This window comes from Lissotriton vulgaris, chromosome 12 (genome assembly GCF_964263255.1).
Source record: "Lissotriton vulgaris chromosome 12, aLisVul1.2, whole genome shotgun sequence".
Classification (NCBI taxonomy): Eukaryota; Metazoa; Chordata; class Amphibia; order Caudata; family Salamandridae; genus Lissotriton; species Lissotriton vulgaris.
The window spans coordinates 631,089,133-631,109,964 of NC_141700.1; the positions used below are offsets into that span (position 1 = coordinate 631,089,133).

The 20,832-nt window shown below is 46.4% G+C and overlaps 1 protein-coding gene across 1 annotated transcript in view; it reads left to right on the top strand.

Moving 5' to 3' along the window:
• The window catches only part of FANCA (FA complementation group A), an 850,506-nt gene that overhangs the window by 460,823 nt on the left and 368,851 nt on the right, over positions 1-20,832 (top strand). Inside the window, exons 29-30 of the mRNA XM_086945786.1 lie at positions 309-382; positions 4,589-4,717. Coding sequence (XP_086801912.1) covers positions 309-382; positions 4,589-4,717 — 203 coding nt within the window. The remainder of the gene's footprint in view (positions 1-308; positions 383-4,588; positions 4,718-20,832) is intronic.

The following is a 20,832-nucleotide window of genomic DNA, read 5'->3' on the forward strand; positions in this document are numbered from 1 at the left end:
TATGAACTCATGTTCCTGTCTACTCTTAGAGCTGAGATTTCCATGAAAGTCTTATAGTTTGATTTCAGCACCTGCGCATAATTGGACGGAATGTATGAAGCTCTGTGGTTATACTGAATAAGCAGCTACCTATGTTATACCATCTATTAATGTAATAACTGCACTTTCACAATTGGTTTATTAACCTTCCTGCTTTCTCAAATTAGCTTGAAAATGATAATTTATACAGATAAATGTATTTAAAATGTTTACCTTTTTGTACCTTAGCAGATCCTTTTTTCTTTTTTTCTAATAATATGTTTTCTCAGCTCTCTTTCAGAGATTGGCTTTTGTTTGAAATGCAGTTGGAATCTTGCAAGGATGTGTTGTCTGAGGCAGAAAGGTATGTGGATATTGTAGCCTGTTCTGCTGCAGGATTAAAGAAACTCTTGTGAATTGTGTTGCACAGTATAACGCCTATGTTTTGACAAAAAAGGCCTCCTTAAACTGGACACATTTTTTCCGCTTACTTTCATTAGATTTTTTATGCCATATGGTTGGTTATGTTCATATTTTCTTGCCCCTACCTTGCCTCCACTTGCCATCAATGGAGATTTACTAACGACTGTATGCAGTAAGCTTTGCCCCATAAACACTAAGGGAGACTCAGCGAATTTACATTTTACTATGTCTAAACTTGTCTGTTTCTCAGTGCTGCCTTTGTTGACATTTCCCACCTCACCTGTTCCTTTCTATTCTGATATAAGGAGTTATTGAGACGATTGTCACCATCCTGCCTGAAGTGAAGATATACACATAAGAAGATGCCATCTAACAGAATCCATAGAGAATACTCTGAATTCACTGTTATTTCTTGAGTAATTATCCTCTGAATTGCAGAATGGGTGTTTGCAATCAGCTATATGTTAAAATTATTGTTAATCAGAAGCTTGGACTTGTTGGGCTGAGGTTGACTTAAAGCAGTCAGGAATATGGTACTTAAAGACCCCTATAAGAAGCAAGCTTTAAGTAACACTCACTGGACTTCCCACTTGTGCCTTTCTTTTATATTTAGTAACTTTTCCTATCATGGGTATGTTCTAGAAGTACAAGTTCTGAGTATTGCCTTCCATAACAGTGACACATTTTCTCACGTGAATTTACAAACTATCTCGCTGGTAGAGAATTAACAAGTATCACCATTTATTAGGTCTCGGCATCGAGACCTATTGTTATGGAGTTCGCTCTGAAGGGAGCTAGAGCTGTGAACGCGCCGACCAGGGTCTGTGAACGCGCACACACACAGGCAGGCATGCGCCGTGCACACACAGACACACACAGAAACAGACACACGCACACACGCACATACGCACGCACACACACACCCCCCCATCCCTCTCTGCCCACTCCCTCTCTGCCGCCCCCCCTCTACCCACACTCACCGGGCTCTTTCCCTCCGCAGTGGGTCAGTCATGGCAGCAGGCAGACTCGGTGTCTTCTCCGGCGATCCTTCAGCTGATGTGCACGCCCACGCTGCGTCACGTGCGCGCCCACCACGCTGTTTTCACGCCCGTTGATCCTCAGCTTGTTATATACTTTGGCTATGGACAATTAGACCACCGTTTTGCTCCGTCAATCATGTTTTCTTGGGCTGCGGTGTCTACAAGGCAAGGGGGCAGTGCACTGCACATGGATTTATCCTCGTCACGCCAATCGGTATTGTTTAATTTTATTTCTTTCGATCAGCATGTTTTTTTGTAATCTCTGGGAGAGCCGACGCTGGGACTTGAACCCCATTCCACAGTGTCAAAGTCTGGACACGGAGTGAAAGAACGTGGCTGTGCAAGCTACCACTGGACCCACTATACTCAGTTACCATGAGGTGGCGATATCTGCCACTCACTTTCCTCACTGCACCTTTGTGTTAGCCACGATGATCATAATCATTTCTATCCACTTCCATAATATGCTTGTATTTTCAAAGATATCCTCTAATACTGAAAAGAAATTAGGGCAATAAATATCTATACAGCAGAGTACATAAACACAAAATGTCATGACATTTTGCACACTGTTGCAGGTGCGCTGTAGTCAAGGAGATTGTCTTCTGAGAAGTGTTTACATCCTCAAAATGACTTTCCAGTGTAGAGGACCATTGGTGCACCTGCTTATCTGGCAACATGCATAAGGATTACTACCTATCTCACTAATATTTTATCTTCGTAAATAGTTTGTTCACAGTACATTGTAAATTGTTTTCACATCATGGGAGCTCTAAAAATTGAATTCTGTTCATCGCTTCTAAATGAGGCGCTTTTTGGCATTCTTCGACAATGCTTTCAAACTAATTTCTGCTACTGCGGTAGATGGATGGCACTCCGGAGAATATTGTGTTGATCGGTATAGCTCTATAAGCCGTGCGCGCCCCTGGTGACCCTCCCGCCCGACCCCAGGTCTGCCCAGTAGAACGGCGCTCACTTCATCCCTCTGTGAGGCAGAAGGTGAGTGTGAGTGTAGAGTGCGCAGAGTGTGAAGTAGTGAGTGCAGAGTGAGTGTGCAGAGTAGTGAGTGCAGAGTAGTGAGTGCAGAGTAGTGAGTGTGTAGAGTAGTGAGTGCAGGGTAGGGAGTGCAGAGAGTAATGAGTGCAGAGAGTAATGAGTGCAGAGAGTAATGAGTGCAGAGAGTAATGAGTGCAGAGAGTAGTGAGTGCAGAGAGTAGTGAGTGCAGAGAGTAGTGAGTGCAGAGAGTAGTGAGTGCAGAGTGCAGAGTAGTGAGTGCAGAGTGCAGAGTAGTGAGTGCAGAGTGCAGAGTAGTGAGTGCAGAGTAGTGAGTGCAGAGTGCAGAGTAGTGAGTGCAGAGTGCAGAGTAGTGAGTGCAGAGTAGTGAGTGCAGAGTAGTGAGTGCAGAGTAGTGAGTGCAGAGTAGTGAGTGCAGAGTAGTGAGTATTGAGTGCAGAGTAGTGAGTGCAGAGTAGTGAGTGCAGAGAGTGCAGAGTAGTGAGTGCAGAGAGTGCAGAGTAGTGAGTGCCGAGAGTGCAGAGTAGTGAGTGCAGAGTGCAGAGTAGTGAGTGCAGAGTGCAGAGTAGTGAGTGCAGAGTAGTGAGGAGTGCAGAGTAGTGAGTGCAGAGTAGTGAGTGCAGAGAGTGCAGAGTAGTGAGTGCAGAGTGCAGAATAGTGAGTGCAGAGTAGTGAGTGCAGAGTAGTGAGTGCAGAGTAGTGAGTGCAGAGTAGTGAGTGCAGAGTAGTGAGTAGTGAGTGCAGAGTAGTGAGTGCAGAGTTGTGAGTGCAGAGTTGTGAGTGCAGAGAGTGCAGAGTAGTGAGTGCAGAGTTGTGAGTGCAGAGTTGTGAGTGCAGAGAGTGCAGAGAGTGCAGAGTAGTGAGTGCAGAGTAGTGAGTGCAGAGTAGTGAGTGCAGAGTAGTGAGTGCAGAGTAGTGAGTGCAGAGTAGTGAGTGCAGAGTTGTGAGTGCAGAGTTGTGAGTGCAGAGAGTGCAGAGTTGTGAGTGCAGAGTAGTGAGTGCAGAGTAGTGAGTGCAGAGTAGTGAGTGCAGAGTAGTGAGTATTGAGTGCAGAGTAGTGAGTGCAGAGTAGTGAGTGCAGAGAGTGCAGAGTAGTGAGTGCAGAGAGTGCAGAGTAGTGAGTGCAGAGTGCAGAGTAGTGAGTGCAGAGTGCAGAGTAGTGAGTGCAGAGTGCAGAGTAGTGAGTGCAGAGTGCAGAGTAGTGAGGAGTGCAGAGTAGTGAGTGCAGAGTAGTGAGTGCAGAGTAGTGAGTGCAGAGTGCAGAATAGTGAGTGCAGAATAGTGAGTGCAGAATAGTGAGTGCAGAGTAGTGAGTGCAGAGTAGTGAGTGCAGAGTAGTGAGTGCAGAGTAGTGAGTGCAGAGTAGTGAGTGCAGAGTAGTGAGTGCAGAGTAGTGAGTGCAGAGTAGTGAGTGCAGAGTAGTGAGTGCAGAGTTGTGAGTGCAGAGTTGTGAGTGCAGAGTTGTGAGTGCAGAGTTGTGAGTGCAGAGTTGTGAGTGCAGAATGCAGAGTAGTGAGTGCAGAATGCAGAGTGAGTGTGCAGAGCAGTAAGTGCAGGTGCAGAGCGGTGTGTGCTGTTGAGTGCAGAGTGCTGTGTGCTGTTGAGTGCAGAGTGCTGTGTATTGGCAATGTAAATGACAATGTCATTTGTTTATGATTTAAAGAAAAAAAAAGAAATGTCATGAGCAATGCCAATAGCTCTTCCTTTAATGATGCCGAGACCATTGCATTGTAAATGCTTGTTAATCATTCTAGTTGTATATTATTATCAGCCTCAAGCAAAAGAAAGATTGAATCAACCTATTTGGAATCTGTAGGCTGATTTCTACTGATGGCATATAGACCAAAACTATTTCATCTTGCTGCACTGTCAACAAACGTGTGATCTTTCAAACCTGTAGCATGCGCTATTATGTCTTGTCCTCAGTATCCAAGGAGGAGAAGGCCTTTAATCAATTAATCATTAAAGAGTACCTGAGTGGCGCCTTTGGAGACCAAATTAGCAATAGATATGTCTGGAGCACAGCTGCTGATCATTTGAATACAGCTGTGACATAACAGTAGACTGATGTGTTGTGTTTCTTTACTTGCAGGCTGGACTACCATCGATGGGCTGTGTATCATCACTACCTGCCATCCCCCTTGGCAGCTGGCGGCTGTGACGGAGACCTGGAAGCTGCATGCTCTGTTATTGTCAATGCATTAGTGGATTTCGGTAACAGGTAATACTACACAAGTGCAAGCACTTAAATGTTGTTAAGTAGTTGGTAGAAACAATTAACATGTTTATAGATGTCTTCTTCCGCAAGGCTATGCACGAACAATGACACTGTTGTGCTAAGGATGAAGCTCCTTAACCTTTAAAAGATAAAACACATCTTTAGAGGAGGAGAACAACTAAGAACTGATCACTGGATCCCATAGGATTCAGGGCATATTCTACATGACATGAACAGGTTTCAGGGTTAATTCAATTGAAGATCTACTTAACATTGTAGGGAAACTAATTTCCAATGGATAGTAATAGTTTCAGATTCCTCACCTTTCGAATATCGCAAGCACTATACTGGATCTGGCTGCTTTCAATAGCTCTAGCACATAGGTAGGTGGCACTGGCTGCATTTTTGCACCACAAACAATACCTCTGTGATATCACTAGAGCCATAAAATGCCCACCCTGGATGTTGTGATTTCAATTCTCTTTTTTCCACACCTCTGGATGTACTTGTAGCTCGCCACTGCCCTTGAAGTAGCTCCCCAGAGTGCAGCCCAGCAGATTTCATAATCTCGGCATCCTTGGAGTAGGTGCCAGCCAAACCAATGGGGTTTACATCCTTACACAGAGATATACTGTGACCGTCTGCAACACCTGCAACATGATTACCTTCTTCCATTCTTAGTTTAGCAAAGTCACATGAAGCTTTATCAGTTTGCAGCCCTTTCCCAGGCAATCATAGAGTGGTGTGTGCATGTATGTTTTTGTTCATGTGCACTATAATGCATTTATTGTGTAAGTGGCTGGTCTTGTTTGCCTCCTTGAAAGAAATTGTTCATCCTGGAAGCCATTCCTGGTGTGAGGGAACACAAAATGTCTGTGGCATATTATGGGTTAATCTCTGGCACAATTATGACAATTTTAATATAATATTGGCACTGGTATAATAATGGTAAATCTTGGGCATTGTGGGATTAATCATTGCACAATGGCAGGCATCCTTGTTATGCTTTAAGTATTCTTGGCCTAACAGTGCTCAATTTGCAGAGTTTTCTAGCTTTTAATAATTCTTATGTGCAAGTGGGCACTTAATGCTGTAGTTGTTATTTTGGATTTACATTCGGAGCACCACATCTGCTTGTCTTGAAGATATATGTATCTTAAAGGTATGTAGATGTGAAGTTAAGAATAGTAAATCTATACTTAGCTATGTATAGATACTTTAATGATATTGCATTAGTCATTATACGCATATGATATTTTGGCAAGATGATATGATCACATATTTCTTAATGATCCTTTCTTGAAATTCTGCAAGGCGTGGCCACTACTGGGATTGTATTTGATGTGGCCACTACTGTAACAGCGGTGAAAGCTATTAATACCTTGAGGCTATCTTCACTGATCAGAAGTAGCTCTTGTTATAGAAATGGTTAGAGACTCTTGATCCAGAGATGGCTTTGCTCTCTGAGAGAGTTTAAACTCATAATTTTCAGAAACAGTTTTAATCCAGGGAATAGGGATGTCTCCCTTAAACGTTCTGGGTTTAAACCCTGTTGGGATTAAGATGGGCCGATATTCATCACAGACCCCTAGGATATTTGCGTGTGGTGTCTGGGGTCGAAGCAGGACACAAGGTCATGTGACTCCTACTTCAGCATGCAACCCACTGCGATCAAAGAACGAGAGGGCAAGCTGTTCCGATGGCTTTAGACTGGATTCCTAAACTTTTAGAACAGTGTTCATGCTCTAGGTGACTTAGCTCCGCTCTGTAACTGCCTAGCGGAGGCTCATATACCATCCCAGTAGTGACGACGCCTTACAGACTCGTATCGGATTATATTTGATGTGGTCACTAGTGTAACAATGGTGAAAGCTAATTGCCTCATATAAGCACCAACCATACGAGGTGAAATCAGTTCATTTCTTACCGTGCCTTCAGACGCTGATCTGGGAAGAACTTGAAGTGCTATCCCCATTCAATTTTTGACTGACCTCTTTCTCGCTTTTTTTGTTGACACTTTTTTGAGAAGTTCTTATCCTGGTATGCTAGGGATGTCTAACAGGTTTCAAGTCATGTGGTGCCAGTCATAAGCAGATGTCTGTGACAGACCCACACGTGATTTGTCTTTGGTGCTTGGAGCGGGACCACGACTCCCAAGACCTGCGAGGACTACCACGACAATTGCCTAAAGAAGATCTATGCTGTCTCCTTGCAAAAACAGAACTTGTAAAACTGTGTGTGAGTCAGTTCCAAACTCTTGACTCTTAATATTTACCAGCTAAACTACTCACTGTTGAGTGAGGGATTACGGTATCTGTCCATTCCCTTTCTAAGGATTGGGGACTTGGGTCCGGTTGTGGCAAATCTTCTTCCGTGCCTGAAGACTTAAGGGTATGTGAGGAAACGTGCAGTGAAGTGGAACGTTCCCCTTCAACATAATCATGTCCACAAGGTCTGTGGAATGGATACTGCAAGGTGCAGAACTGTGGGCAATGGACATTGGTAAAAGTGGCAAAAATATCCAACCAACACGTGCCCCACAGGACAAAAATTCCCTGCACTATCTGCAGGTGAAGATGGTACTCTTAATCGGCAGGATGAGGCTGACTCAGGCTAACATTCAGGAACCCAGAGAGATGGCTGACAACTATTCAACTTCAATGCTGCTGCATCCTCACACAGAAGATGAGACCTCCTTCCCCCTATGTATTGATAAAGCAAGGTACAGTCATACGGCCCTTTAAGATCTGCACAGACTGACCACAAATAAAAAGGAGGATGGTTGTGAGCGTGCATTGAATAGACCTCAGTTTGAGCAGGTTGATTTGAAGAACCTGCTCTTCTGGGCACCAGAGGGCTCCGATCTTCAGTTTCTCCACGAGCCTCATCCTATAGACGAGGCATCCATGGTCACAGCTGGTGTGGAGGTAGGACATAACTAGTAGTTGATTCTTCTCCACTGTCCACTAAGTCAGATCTCCTGCAGTACTTTGAGAGACCACCAAGGTGTCCAATAGAGCTCCCTTATGCTGAAGCCACTGCTTGTCGAGGCACCATTAGAGAGCCATTGTGTGCCAGCATGCACATGAAACCAGGGGGATGCCGGAGGCCAGCAGACCTAGCAGACCTAAGACCATGAAGACTGCAATCCAAGCTCCTCCTGAAACATTGGAATCAAAACCTGAATGAATCAAATTCTCTGAGGAGATAGGAAAGCTGAAGAAAAGTTGTATCCAAAATCACCACTATGAGGAAATGAAATGCCTCTAGGTGAGACGTGGGTACGTTTATGGAAAAGTACAGATAGAACAGCATGGATGCTATCAATTGGAGATCTGTGGCAAACGGGCTTTGAGTAGCCAGTCATCCAAGTAAGGGAATACTGGGATCATTGACCTCCTGAGATGGACTGCTAACACCGCCATGACCTCTGTGAAGACTTGCCGTGCCAATGTCACTCTTAGCAGGAGGACTGCAAACTGGTAGTGAGTAGAATCTACCACGAACCGCAGGAACCTCCTGCAAGAGGGCAGGATCAGTATGTGGAAATAAACATCCTCTAAGTCAAATGACACCATCTCACGCAAGTCTCCTGCTTTCAACACCCAAAGAACTGAGCAAAGGACAGCATATTGAACTTTTCCTTTTGGAGGGAGAGATTCAAGATCCTGAGGTCCAAGATCGGACGAAGACTGAGGGCCTTCCTGAGAATTACGAATTACAAAAATAGCACCCATGGAAACAACTTCATCAATCCTGCTTAATATGCAGAAAACCCCTTTGTCTAAAAAGACTGATGGGGTGGGATTTGAGACAGGGCCTTCTGGAAAGATAGGGCCTATCCACCTTCTAAAATCTAAAGAACCCACTGGTCCAAATTTATGGCCAACTAGCCCTGTAGAAAGGCGGACACCTACTGGCCTCACATTCTAAGACAAGGACAAACTAGAGCTGCTTTCCCAATGGTGAAGACAAAGAGGAATACATGGCTACCAGTTTGTCACAGCATTCCTTGCCTTTGTCCCACCTATGTAATGTTTGAGTAAGGGGCTCTTGAGATTCCCGCTGAGGCCGAGTGGCTTGTCCTTCGAAAACGAAATCCATGTGGAATGCCAGAAAACGATCTTTTTTACAGTCTTTCTGGCGCAACTGCAAGAGATGGTAATGAGCGTTAACCTGCTTATTTTAAAATGTTCTAAAGAAGAGTTTGCTTTGCCCTCAAAATGTTTGGCGCCATCAAAAGGGATATCCAGTAACGTCATTTGAAAATCCTGATGCTCTCAGCCATGCACAGCGATTCAGGGCACAGAAGACCTAATTGCCTTGCCACTAAGTCAGCAGTCAACTCCAGCCTTGATTTGTTTTCTTCACAGATTTCCACAGTTCATGTTCACCACAGGTATAGATGCACTTTACATGTTAATAAATGCAACACAGGGTTTTCATAACACTGGAATTGGTAAAACAGGAGGAGGAGAACACGGTGGGGAATATGATAGAACTAGCTAAGTGTACAGGAGAATGTCAGTGCCGATGGGGCATTGGGGGCACTGAGTCAGAAGAAAACCCTGGGGCCGGAACAAGTGCTGCATGACTAGCTCTGGTTCGGAGGAGCAGTCCCCAAGAAGTGGGGAGTGTTGTGGGGACTTACCGCTGGGAAAGATCAGCATTGCTTCTTTCTATGTTTGCTCTTCTCTAGACATCTTGGTATATGAAAAAGGTGGAGACTTGGATCTCGTTCGAGATCAACACAGAGTCCATGTCATAAAGAATAAGTATGTTACAATCTGCATATGAGTGCCACACATATGCACTGATGTCAGTTGCTTTCTTAGCTGTCCACGCCTTCAAACTTAGAGTCAATCAGCAGATTGGCATGACCAGTGAGCAGATCTCTAAATTGGAACCTTTTTCGGTGGGGTACACATCCAGTTAAAAAAACTGGGAGGCAGGTGGAGGATGGGGGGACGGGGTGGGGTTGGTGAGGAATCTGCAGTTAGAGTATCCACCAGAAAGATAATTACGGAAAGTATGTAATTTGTTCTTCTTATAGATACTTCTACTCACAGATTCTTCACCTTGATAATAGATACCATGGCAGTACCTCTCACAGTGGTGGGTCTGTGAATTGCCTCAGATCAAAAAGTCCTGCAGCACTGAGTGGGCAAAATGCCCCTATCGATGGACCGGACTATAAAGACAGTAGTCAGACCCCCCAGGATATAGCGGCATAGATTAGCAAATTTAGCGGCACAAATATGGAAATTTAGTGGCACAAATATGGAAATTTAGTGGCACAAATATGGAAATTTAGCAGCATTTTTGCGGCACTTTATTTTACTTGTAATCATTTATTTTCAGCCTTAAATCATTGTAAACTGACTTAGTAGAGCATTTAACTTTGAAATAGGCTTTATAAACAGTCCAAGGGAGTTTTTGTTGCTATATCCTCCTTTGTGATAACATTCTGGAGCATAGGCTCAGTCAAGCACAATAGCACAGGGAGACCCCAGAGACACCCCTGACCATGGGGACATCAGAGACAGCGTCAGATTGGTAACGGGGGCATTCGGGCAATGTCAGGCTCCACCTTCGTATTACTTCAGGACTGTGCTGAAATACCTATACCATCCCCCTCACGACGTCCCCAGGAGTCTGGAATTAGAACACCGACTACTAGGATAGTCACGTGAGGGAAGGAAAGTAAGGGGGTGGCAGGGAAGGAGACCTGAAACGACAAGAGCTGACACTTAGTACCTATTCTCCTGTGCTACGAGTACAACACCATTAAGAACACAATGTCCCAACACCATGTACCATCCTATTCCCTACCTGTAAAGAAAAAGGTGAATGCTGAAAAGCAGGGGTGAAGAATGAGGTGAGACCAGAGATTCATCGACTGAAACAGAACATGCAATAGATGATGAGACTCCTATACCTTGGATACTAAACCAGTTCTTGTTAAAGCACCCACAACATACCTATACATCTAGGTATTCATAGCTTGAAGTTCGATAAATCACTTTGTATCTCCCCCAGTCTGTCACTCCTGTATGTGTAAATAAAGATGTGCATATAAGGAAATTATAATCACTGCAGGCAAGGGTAATCAATTCTTAACACCTCCCGCTCTTTTCAGTACATAGTACAGACATGTCTACGAGTTAGCACACTCTTCACTGTGAATCCCAATACTTAGTTCGTAGAAATAGAAGACTGGCCGGGTCCCTGACCCACACGGATTCTACACATTCACAGTTACTGTTTTTGTCCAATCGAATTCCGCCCTCGGGAAACCGCTATGCTCCCGCTCTCTCAGCCGAAAGAGCACAGTTAGTGAAAACAACTCCCACGAAGATACAATACCTCATAAGAGGATTAGTCTCAGAACCCGATCCAATTCGGGATTCTCTGCTCGCCGCTCCAATACACGGAGGCGATCTTACCGGTAATCAAGAAACGCTAGTAACACAGCTTCAGGGAATCCCGTAGAATTATCGGCCCGCCTTCTCTTCGGGAGCCGCTTTTGCTTCCTGGAACATGCGTGCTTCACGTCAGGCACGCAACGAACGTCCCAAGCATGCTGGGAACTGTAGTTTGCGGCATACACCGATGCCGATCAGCGATCCCACTGTCCCAATCCTGACAGTACACCCCCCTTCACAAGGGGCGCTGACCGGCAGCAGGCTTGTCCGGATACAGACGGTGGAACCGGGCCACCAAACCAGGTGCATGGACGGCCCGGGCGGACTCCCACGAGTTCTCCTTAGGCCCGTAGCCCTTCCATGACAGCAGGTACAATAAGCGCCCCCGCACCCACTTAGAATCAAGAACTCCCCGAACCTCATACTCACGATCCTGATGGACCCAGACGGGCAATGGAGCCCTACGAACAGGACAGCGAGAGGGTTTCAGCAGGGAAACATGGAAAACAGGATGGATCCGGAAATGAGCAGGCAAACGCAGCCTCACAGCCACCGGATTGACATGCTTCACTACCCTATAAGGCCCTATAAACCTAGGGTTAAACACACTGTGTTTCTTAAACGTAATGTGTTTCGTGGATAACCACACCAGGTCACCCTTCTTGTAGGTGGGACAAGGCCTGCGCCTTCGATCAGCCTGCTTCTTATACCTGGCTTTAGTACGCAAAAGATTTCCGCGAGTGGCAAGGAGCACCCTGCGCACAAGTTGCAACCTCTCCTTAACCTCTGGCATTTTATTGCTGGTGTTGGGAAGCAACAGGGGGTTAAACCTGGGATGGCTAAAGAAAGGGGAGTGAAGCGTGGAAGAATGTTGCGTGCTATTATAAGCCACTTCCGCTACCCAAAGCCATTTCACCCATGAATCAGAATTCTCCTGCACATAGCAGCGCAGGTATTGCTTAAGAGTTTGATTCAGTCGTTCGGTCTGGCCGTCAGTTTGTGGGTGAAAGGCTGTGGATAGAGACGATGTTATATGCAGCTCTGAACACCAAGTTTTCCAAAACCTAGCGGTAAATTGGGCACCTCTATCGGATACAATCACCCTCGGGAGTCCATGCAGTCTGACTACATGAATCAAAAGGAGATGAGCTAACTGTCCTGCTGTGGGGACTCTGCTACAGGCGATAAAGTGGCCCATTTTCGTAAGATAATCAATGACTACGATAATGGCAGTATTCCCCTGATCCTTGGGAAGGCCCACTATAAAATCCACGGAGAACCTCTCCCAAGGGGTTTCGGGCGTGGGCATAGGCTGAAGCAGTCCCTGTGGTTGCTGACGATCCGACTTCATCCGGGCACATTGGGAACACTCTGTCACCCATCTCAAAAGATCCGGACGTATGGAAGGCCACCAGAACTGTCTCAACGCCTTTTCAAGAGTTTTTGCATATCCTGTGTGCCCCGCACAAGGGGATTCATGACACCAAGAATATACAGTCCTCCTTAAGGCGTTCGTAGGTACAAGCACTTGTGTTCCCTTCATAGGCACTCCTTGCTTCACTTTCCATTCCTGGTGATGCCTCAACCACGTTCTCCATACACATGATTGCGTTCCAGTCTTCACACCCAACAAAAAGTCATTTGTTCTGGTAACACACAACACCTTAGAGGAATCGATGATTGCCCTAACAGGTTTGATGGTATGCATCTCTGGGTTTTCCTGTCTGGTCAGTGCGTCCGCCTTTTTGTTCTGAACTCCTGGTTTGTAAGTGATGATAAACCGAAATTCCTCAAAAAATAATATCCACCTTAATTGCCGAGGAGTCAAATGACGAGCTGTACGAATGAATTGTAGGTTTCGGTGGTCGCTATATACCATCACTTGATGTTTTGCTCCTAACAGCGAATGTCTCCATTCTAGGAATGCTTCCCGTATCGCCAGCAACTCCTTTTCCGCGATGGTATAATTGGTTTCTGCAGGGGTCAATTTCCGTGATAGAAAAGCTACAGGATGCAGTTGTCCCAAGGTCTCCTGTCTTTGAGACAGCACAGCTCCAATGGCGACTTCTGAGGCGTTAGCTTCCACTATAAACGGAAGGGTAGGATTTGCATGCCTGAGGACCGGAGCTGTGGAGAAAGCGACCTTCATCTGATCGAAGGCATGTTGAGCAGCTTGATCCCATAAGAACGGAACACCTTTTCGTGTGAGTCTAGTCAAAGGCGTTACCATAGCAGAAAACCCTTGGATGAAACGCCTGTAAAAGTTCGCAAATCCCAACAGGCTCTGAATGTCCTTGATGTTGCAGGGGCGGGGCCATCCCATCACTGCTTTGACCTTCCTTTCCGCCATTATTTGCCCAGACGGAGTAAGCATCACGCCCAGAAATTCTACCATGGTAACATGAAACTCACACTTCGTGATTTTGCAAAACAGATGGTTAGTCATCAATGCCTGTAACACCCGACTCACGTGTTCCGTGCGCTCTTCTGTGGTATCGAAATAGACTAAAATGTCGTCAATATAGACCACGACATATCTGTCCAGAAAGTCCCTCAGAACTTCATTTAAGAAGAACTGGAATGCGGCCGGGGCATTACAGAGCCCGAAGGGCATCACCAGATATTCAAAAAGCCCGTACCGCGTTTTAAAGGCCGTTTTCCATTCGTCTCCCTGACGAATGCGAACGAGATGGTAAGCGCCTTTAAGATCCAGCTTGGTGTAGATTCGGGCAGATAGCACCTGTTCCAGCAGTACTGGGATTAACGGCAATGGGTATTGGTTCTTTACTGTAACAGTGTTGAGAGCTCTGTAATCAATACAACACCTTTTCTCCCCGTTAGCTTTTGGTATAAAGAATAGAGGAGACGCCGCCGGGGATCTGGAGGGTCGGATGAATCCTAACGCCAGGTATTTATCCAGGTAAGTCCGCAGGATTTCATTCTCGGGTATAGTGAGCGCATATATCCTTCTATTCGGAACCACTGCCCCCGGAACAAGATCTATTCGGCAGTCGTACTCCCGATGTGGTGGGAGCGCCTCGGCCTGAACATCACTAGACACCGCTTCGTACTTCAAGTAACAAGACGGTAGTACCTCGTCTTTTTCAGCTGCAGTGGCTACATGTTGAACAGAGGCCAGAGCTCTTGCGGGACCATCAAACTGTGAAACACAACGTTCCATACAATAGGTAGATGTAAACTGGACCATTCCAGAGGACCAATGTATGGTGGGTTCGTGTTTTTTCAACCAGGGGAGTCCCAGTATCACACCATATTGGGGGGCATGGATGATATTAAAAGACAGGTATTCCCTATGATAGGTATTACAAATGAGTTCATATTCTCGCGTATGGTATTTGATGGGACCGGCTTCCAATTCTTTTCCATCCACTGCGTATACTATTTCGGGATGTTTCTTGGCTATAAGCCTCACTCCTAATCGTTCAGCTTCTACGCAGTCCATGAAGCATCCTGTTGCGCCGGAATCAACCATAGCGCTGATATTAATTTCTTTGGATTCAATAACCATAATCAAGTCAAGAAACAGATGGCTCTTCTCCTGCACCTCTCCCGGCGTTATGAAAGGGATAACGTGTTTACTTGAAGGCACCCCTTCGTCCACCCTGAAGCTTGTTAGTTTTCCGACCCCTTGTAAATCGTTCCAGCCGCAGCTTGACTGGCTCTTTATCTTCCTGTTTTAGGCTTTATCGGACAATCCCGGAGATAGTGCCCCTTTTTTCCACAATAAAGGCATAGGCCCTGTTTTCTCCTATGCTCTCTTTCGCTCACAGTCAATGAAGCCCTCACTACCCCTATATCCATAGGTTCCCTAGTCCCGGATGATTTCTCCCCTGCTCCTCCACTATCCAAAGGTACCACAGAACGGTCTTTTGCTCTATGATCCCCTTTCCGCTCCTTCATTCTGTGGTCTAGGCGTAGAGTTAGTTCGATGAGAGCAGTACATGTCCGGGTTTGCGGATCGATGTGTGCCAATACATCTTTTAAGTCATCAGTTAAGCCTTGATAAAACAGAACAGATTGCTTGACTTCGGGCCAGTCAGTCTCTGCCACTAATCGGTGGAAATGATTGAGATATGTTACTAGGTCCATATTGCCTTGTTTCAGGACTAGTAATTCCCGATCTGCAGAAAATGTTTCGGCTCTCCGGTCAAATGTTTTCTCAAATTCGGCCCGAAACTCATCCCAATCATACAGTAGAGGGTCATCACGTCGAACCACAGGAACTGCCCACTGCACCGCCTCACCCCCCAAATAGGAAATCAAAAAAGCCACCCGAGCCTGATTGGTGGAGAACATCTTTGGCTTGCACATAAAGTGCAACATTACTTGTGTCATAAACACTTGGACCTTCCTGTTGTCCCCATAAAACCTTTCAGGGGGGGCCAACAGCATTTGATTGGGCATTTCAACAATGACAGAGGGTGTTTGCGCAGAGCTACCTCCCGCATCAAAAGGATTGGACTGAAGCCTGTCCATTCTAGCCCGTAATTGGGCAGTCTCTGCTCTAGATGCAGCAATTTCCCTGTTGGATGCAGCCAATTCCGTTTGGACCAATGCCAGAGCCGCGATAACATCGTCTAAAGTAGCCATGGTATAGTTCAGCACAATCAAGAAGGGGTTATATTCGTTGGCCGATAATTCTGTCAGGCTCCACCTTCGTATTCCTTCGGAACTGTGCTGAAATACCTATACCATCCCCCTCACGAAGTCCCCAGGAGTCTGGAATTAGATTACCGACTACTAGGATAGTCACGTGAGGGAAGGAAAGGAAGGGGGCGGCAGGGAAGGAGACCTGAAACGACAAGAGCTGACACTTAGTACCTATTCTCCTGTGCTACGAGTACAACACCATTAAGAACACAATGTCCCAACACCATGTACCATCCTATTCCCTACCTGTAAAGAAAAAGGTGAATGCTGAAAAGCAGGGGTGAAGAATGAGGTGAGACCAGAGATTCATCGACTGAAACAGAAGAACATGCAATAGATGATGAGACTCCTATACCTTGGATACTAAACCAGTTCTTGTTAAAGCACCCACAACATACCTATACATCTAGGTATTCATAGCTTGAAGTTCGATAAATCACTTTGTATCTTCCCCAGTCTGTCACTCCTGTATGTGTAAATAAAGATGTGCATATAAAGAAATTATAATCACTGCAGGCAAGGGTAATCCATTCTTAACACCTCCCGCTCTTTTCAGTACATAGTACAGACATGTCTACGAGTTAGCACACTCTTCACTGTGAATCCCAATACTATGTTCGTAGAAATAGAAGACTGGCCGCGTCCCCGACCAACACGGGTTCTACACATTCACAGTTACTGTTTTTGTCCAATCGAATTCCGCCCTCGGGGAACCGCTATGCTCCCTCTCTCTCAGCTGAAAGAGCACAGTTAGTGAAAACAACTCCCACGAAGATACAATACCTCATAAGAGGATTAATCTCAGAACCCGATCCAATTCGGGGTTCTCTGCTCGCCGCTCCAGTACACGGAGGCGATCTTACTGGTAATCAAGAAACGCTAGTAACACAGCTTCAGGGAATCCCGTAGAATTATCGGCCCGCCTTCTCTTCGGGAGCCGCTTTTGCTTCCTGGAACATGCGTGCTTCACGTCAGGCACACAACGAACGTCCCGAGCATGCTGGGAACTGTAGTTCGTGGCATACATCGATGCCGATCAGCGATCCCACTGTCCCAATCCTGACAGGCAATGCCCAAGGGGCCAGGGACCGAGTTCCACCTGAGGGCTGCTTTTGAGCAGCCTGGGGGCCGATTTAGGCGGTGTCTCTGTTGTTCGACTATACCTCCAGCGGCCCAGTGGGTGTCTAAGTGGCCTTTCTGGAGGGGAATGGGCACTCATTACCACCCGTATAGCAGCAACAGGTAGAGGTGTCACCCCTTTTCTCTCGCTGGGCCTCTAATTAATGTAGGCATACTGAGCGGGGCAGGGGGCCTGAGCAGAAGTGGCCTCACTTGTTTTCGGACGTTTCATTAGTGTAAACTGATGCGTGCATGATTTTTTTTAAACCCCCCCCACACCCCCTGTTACGTAAAATGACGCTGAAGCAGTGATTTGAGGGAAGGCATTATGCACATGTGGGCCGATTTTTTTTTATGCTTGCCCGGTCCGATTTTTAAACCCAATCCAACCCTGGTCCGAGACCCCACTGACAATGAAGACGTCAGACACCCCAGACCATGGAGATGTCCTCTCCTCACCCTCTGTTCCAAGAACAATGCTGTTCAAGGAAAGAGTTGAAAGCACTACTGGCCCACTCTGTAAAGTGGTGCTAATGTGTTTGCGTGTGACAGAAAACACTCTGGTCACTTTGCAACCACTATGTCTAGTTGCCTGTAGTTACTTTCCATATATATATATATTTTTTTTTATTCACCGCTTCCGTCCTGAGGCTGCAGCTCGAACATAAAATGCCAGAGAAAGACATTTCCAACAAAATGTTTATTTCTTTTTTTGATCCATTTCACATGCGAACGAATGAAAGAAAGGAAAGAGAGGCAAGAACCGCTTGCTGAAGTCACTGTTTTCCTTCAGCAAGCTTGGACGAGGGAGCACATGGGGCTCACCCTCTGACCCCTCTCCCCCCTTTCCGTCACCAGGCTGCAGTTGGAACAGAAAATACCCGAGAAAGAAGACGTTTCCAACAAAATATTCCTTTCCTATTTCGAATCGATTTAATGTGGGAACGGATGAAAGAGAAGGTAAGAACCTCTTGCTGAAGTCATGGTTTCCTTCAGCAAGTTTGGACGACGGGAGAGGAAAGGGAGGTCAATGGCGGGTGGTTGGGTGAAGCCCCCGCACCTCCCAGAACTTTTAAGTATTTCAGCTTCCAGGAGGAGGAAGCTTTGTCATTTCGCAGAAACATTATTCTGCCTATTTGAAAGCCAATGCGTACCGAGCCCGGCGCTTACACTGCCTGGCTTTTTCCGAGACTCGCTAATTCTTCTTCTTCTTCCAAAATGTATTACGGCTGTACGGCACCACCTAGTGATGTGTGCGCGTACAGCCAATAAGATGTCACCGTCATTTTTGCAGCCTGCTGGAGACCTTTTTCGCGGCCAAAAAGGTCAATATCGCGGTCATCGCTCTCTTCAGCCAATTTCGCGATAATTTTTCGAATCGCGAAATGCTGGAGGGTCTGAGTAGTGCTTTGTGAAAGTATGAACCAATACCCACTTAGATGACTGACAAATGTCTAAGGCAGGCACTCTGCGTACCAAACACAGTGGAAGCTGCTTTTACTCTGGTGGACTCAGCCCATAAGCTTTCTGGGGGTTGCTTCCTAGTCAGTGTCAAGCATATCTTGATGCAGAGAACAATCCATAGTGAGATTGTCTGTTTTTGCACTTCTTTGTCCTTCTTTGCCCAGAGAAACTCACAAACGGCTGATTGTCCATCTTATATTCTTCGGTGCGATCTATAGAAAGGTTTAGTGACCTTTTAAGATCCAAGCAAAGTCTCTCTTTCTCCTTAGAGGGTTGAGGTGGAGCAAAGAAAGAGGGCGATAGCCTGCCAGACATTAAAAGCAATAACCACTTTTGGCAGTAAAGTAAGTTGGGCCCTCAACACCAACTTACCAGGGAACAATGATGTATAATGTGTGTTATCAGAAAGAAACTGTAGCTCACTCACGTGCTCAGCCGATGGTTTGGTGATGAGAAAAGTGTTTTCAGTGTCAAAAGTCTCAATGGATGACTGTGTAGTGGTTTAAAACGGGTTCACATCAAAAAAGTTAGTACTAAATTAAAGTCCCATTGTGGCATCAGAAAGGGTTTTGGAGTAAATACATTTTGCAAACCTTTCAAAAATCTTATCACATTAAGTGATTTAAATAAAGAAGGCTGGTCAGGAACTATAAAAAAGCAGAAAGATCTAACAAATAACCTTTTAGAGTGCCAAAAGTAAGGCCTTGCTGGCACAGGGACAAAACAAACAACAAAACTTTAGACAACTTGGCAGGTTCCACACTAAACCACACATCTGGCCAAAGAATAGCGTACACCATTTTTGTAGAGGGACACCATGCTACCAAGATGACATCAATGACTTAGGAAGAAGCGCAAATGAAGCCAACTACTGAAGTTCAATCTTCAGGCATGCAGATGAAAACTGAGCATCCTCGGATGTATCCTCCCAAAGTGGTAGCTTGATCAGAGTACAGATGCTCATGCCCAAAGTTCCGGGTACCACAATCTCCTGGCCCAATCTAGTGCCACTAGGATGGTTTTGGCTTGGTGGTTCCTTGTCTTCTTCAGAACTCTGGACAGGTGAGGCAGTGGCGGGAAAGCAATAGTTTCGAGTGCCACTCTAGGTAGAATGCGTCTCCGAGAAGGAACCTTCTTGGGAATTTCAATGTGCAGAAATGCTGACATTGCACGTTTTCAGTATTGGAGAAAAAATCAAGCCAGGGTTCTTTCCATTGATGGAAGGCACTCTGCTCTACCTTGCAATGTAGCTGCCATTCTTGGCATCAGTGGCTGGGTTTATCTGCCTTGACGTTTAGAGATCCCGCCAGGCGGTTGCCCACCAGAGAAATTCCCTGTTAGTGCAACAGCCTGGAGAGGCGTACAGTCTCCTGGCACTGGGGCAAATACCCTACAGTGCCCTGCTTATTGCAGTACTTCACATTGGTGGTGTTGTGAGAAGCTGCACCAGCCTTTCTCCTCTGATGGTGGGTAGGAAGGCCTTTAATGCCCAGTGAATCACCCTCAACTTCAGCAAATCAATGTGGCGTTGAACTTCTGTCAGAGAAATCTGACCCCCACCCCACCTCTCCAACATGGCCTCTCCAGCCCAAAAGCGATGATAGGGAATTGGGTCTGCCGCTGACCCAATGGCTGCCCAGCAGCCACCACTGCAGATCGGTTGCAGTCTCCTCCAAAGTCTGCATGCAATCAGACAGATGCTCCAGGTGTTGTGCCCATTGGCATTTAAGACCGCCTGCAGAGCACACACACACTATCTGGCATGCTTTACCAGTAGGACGCAGAAGGTCAGCAGTCCAAGCAGTCTCAGGATCATCTGCACTTAGTTCCTGGACAGAGGCTGAAACATCAGGATCATGGCCAAAATGTTCTCACTAATCCAGGGAAAAGGTGCAATGCTATACCATATCCAGAACGGTTCAGATAAAGAGGAGCATGTGCAAAGGCGTCAGTGGAAATTTTCACAAGTTGATAATGAACCCCAACAATATTAAGGGGAGGAGGGGGCGTGGCCAGCAGCATGGCGGAGTAGGACGCAAGTTTGTCCAGCTCCGGCCAGGCCGAGAGATCCGTCGTACTGAAAGGGGGCCCAATGTCCTGAAACTTGCCAAGATTGGTTCCTGGTGGTCCTGCTTCCCCCCCGGCACCCTGAATTTGTGCATATAGGAGGAGGAGAGCCCGGATTTGGAGGCGCCGCGGGTCGGCTTGGAGGCCCGAGTCCAGGAACTAAGATGGCACCCGGACCCGCTGACAGCCGAAGCGGGTAAGGAGACGGCATGGGAGCCCGGTAAGGAGCGCTGGTGTCGCCGGGAGGGCTACCCTGTCTGGCCTGGAGGTGAACTGAGGGACCGGAGGGTCGCTGATCGTGGCACCCAGCGGTGGTGAAGGAGCCGCGAATGACGGGGCGGAGCGGGGGAGCGTCTTCCCGCCGGCGGCCGT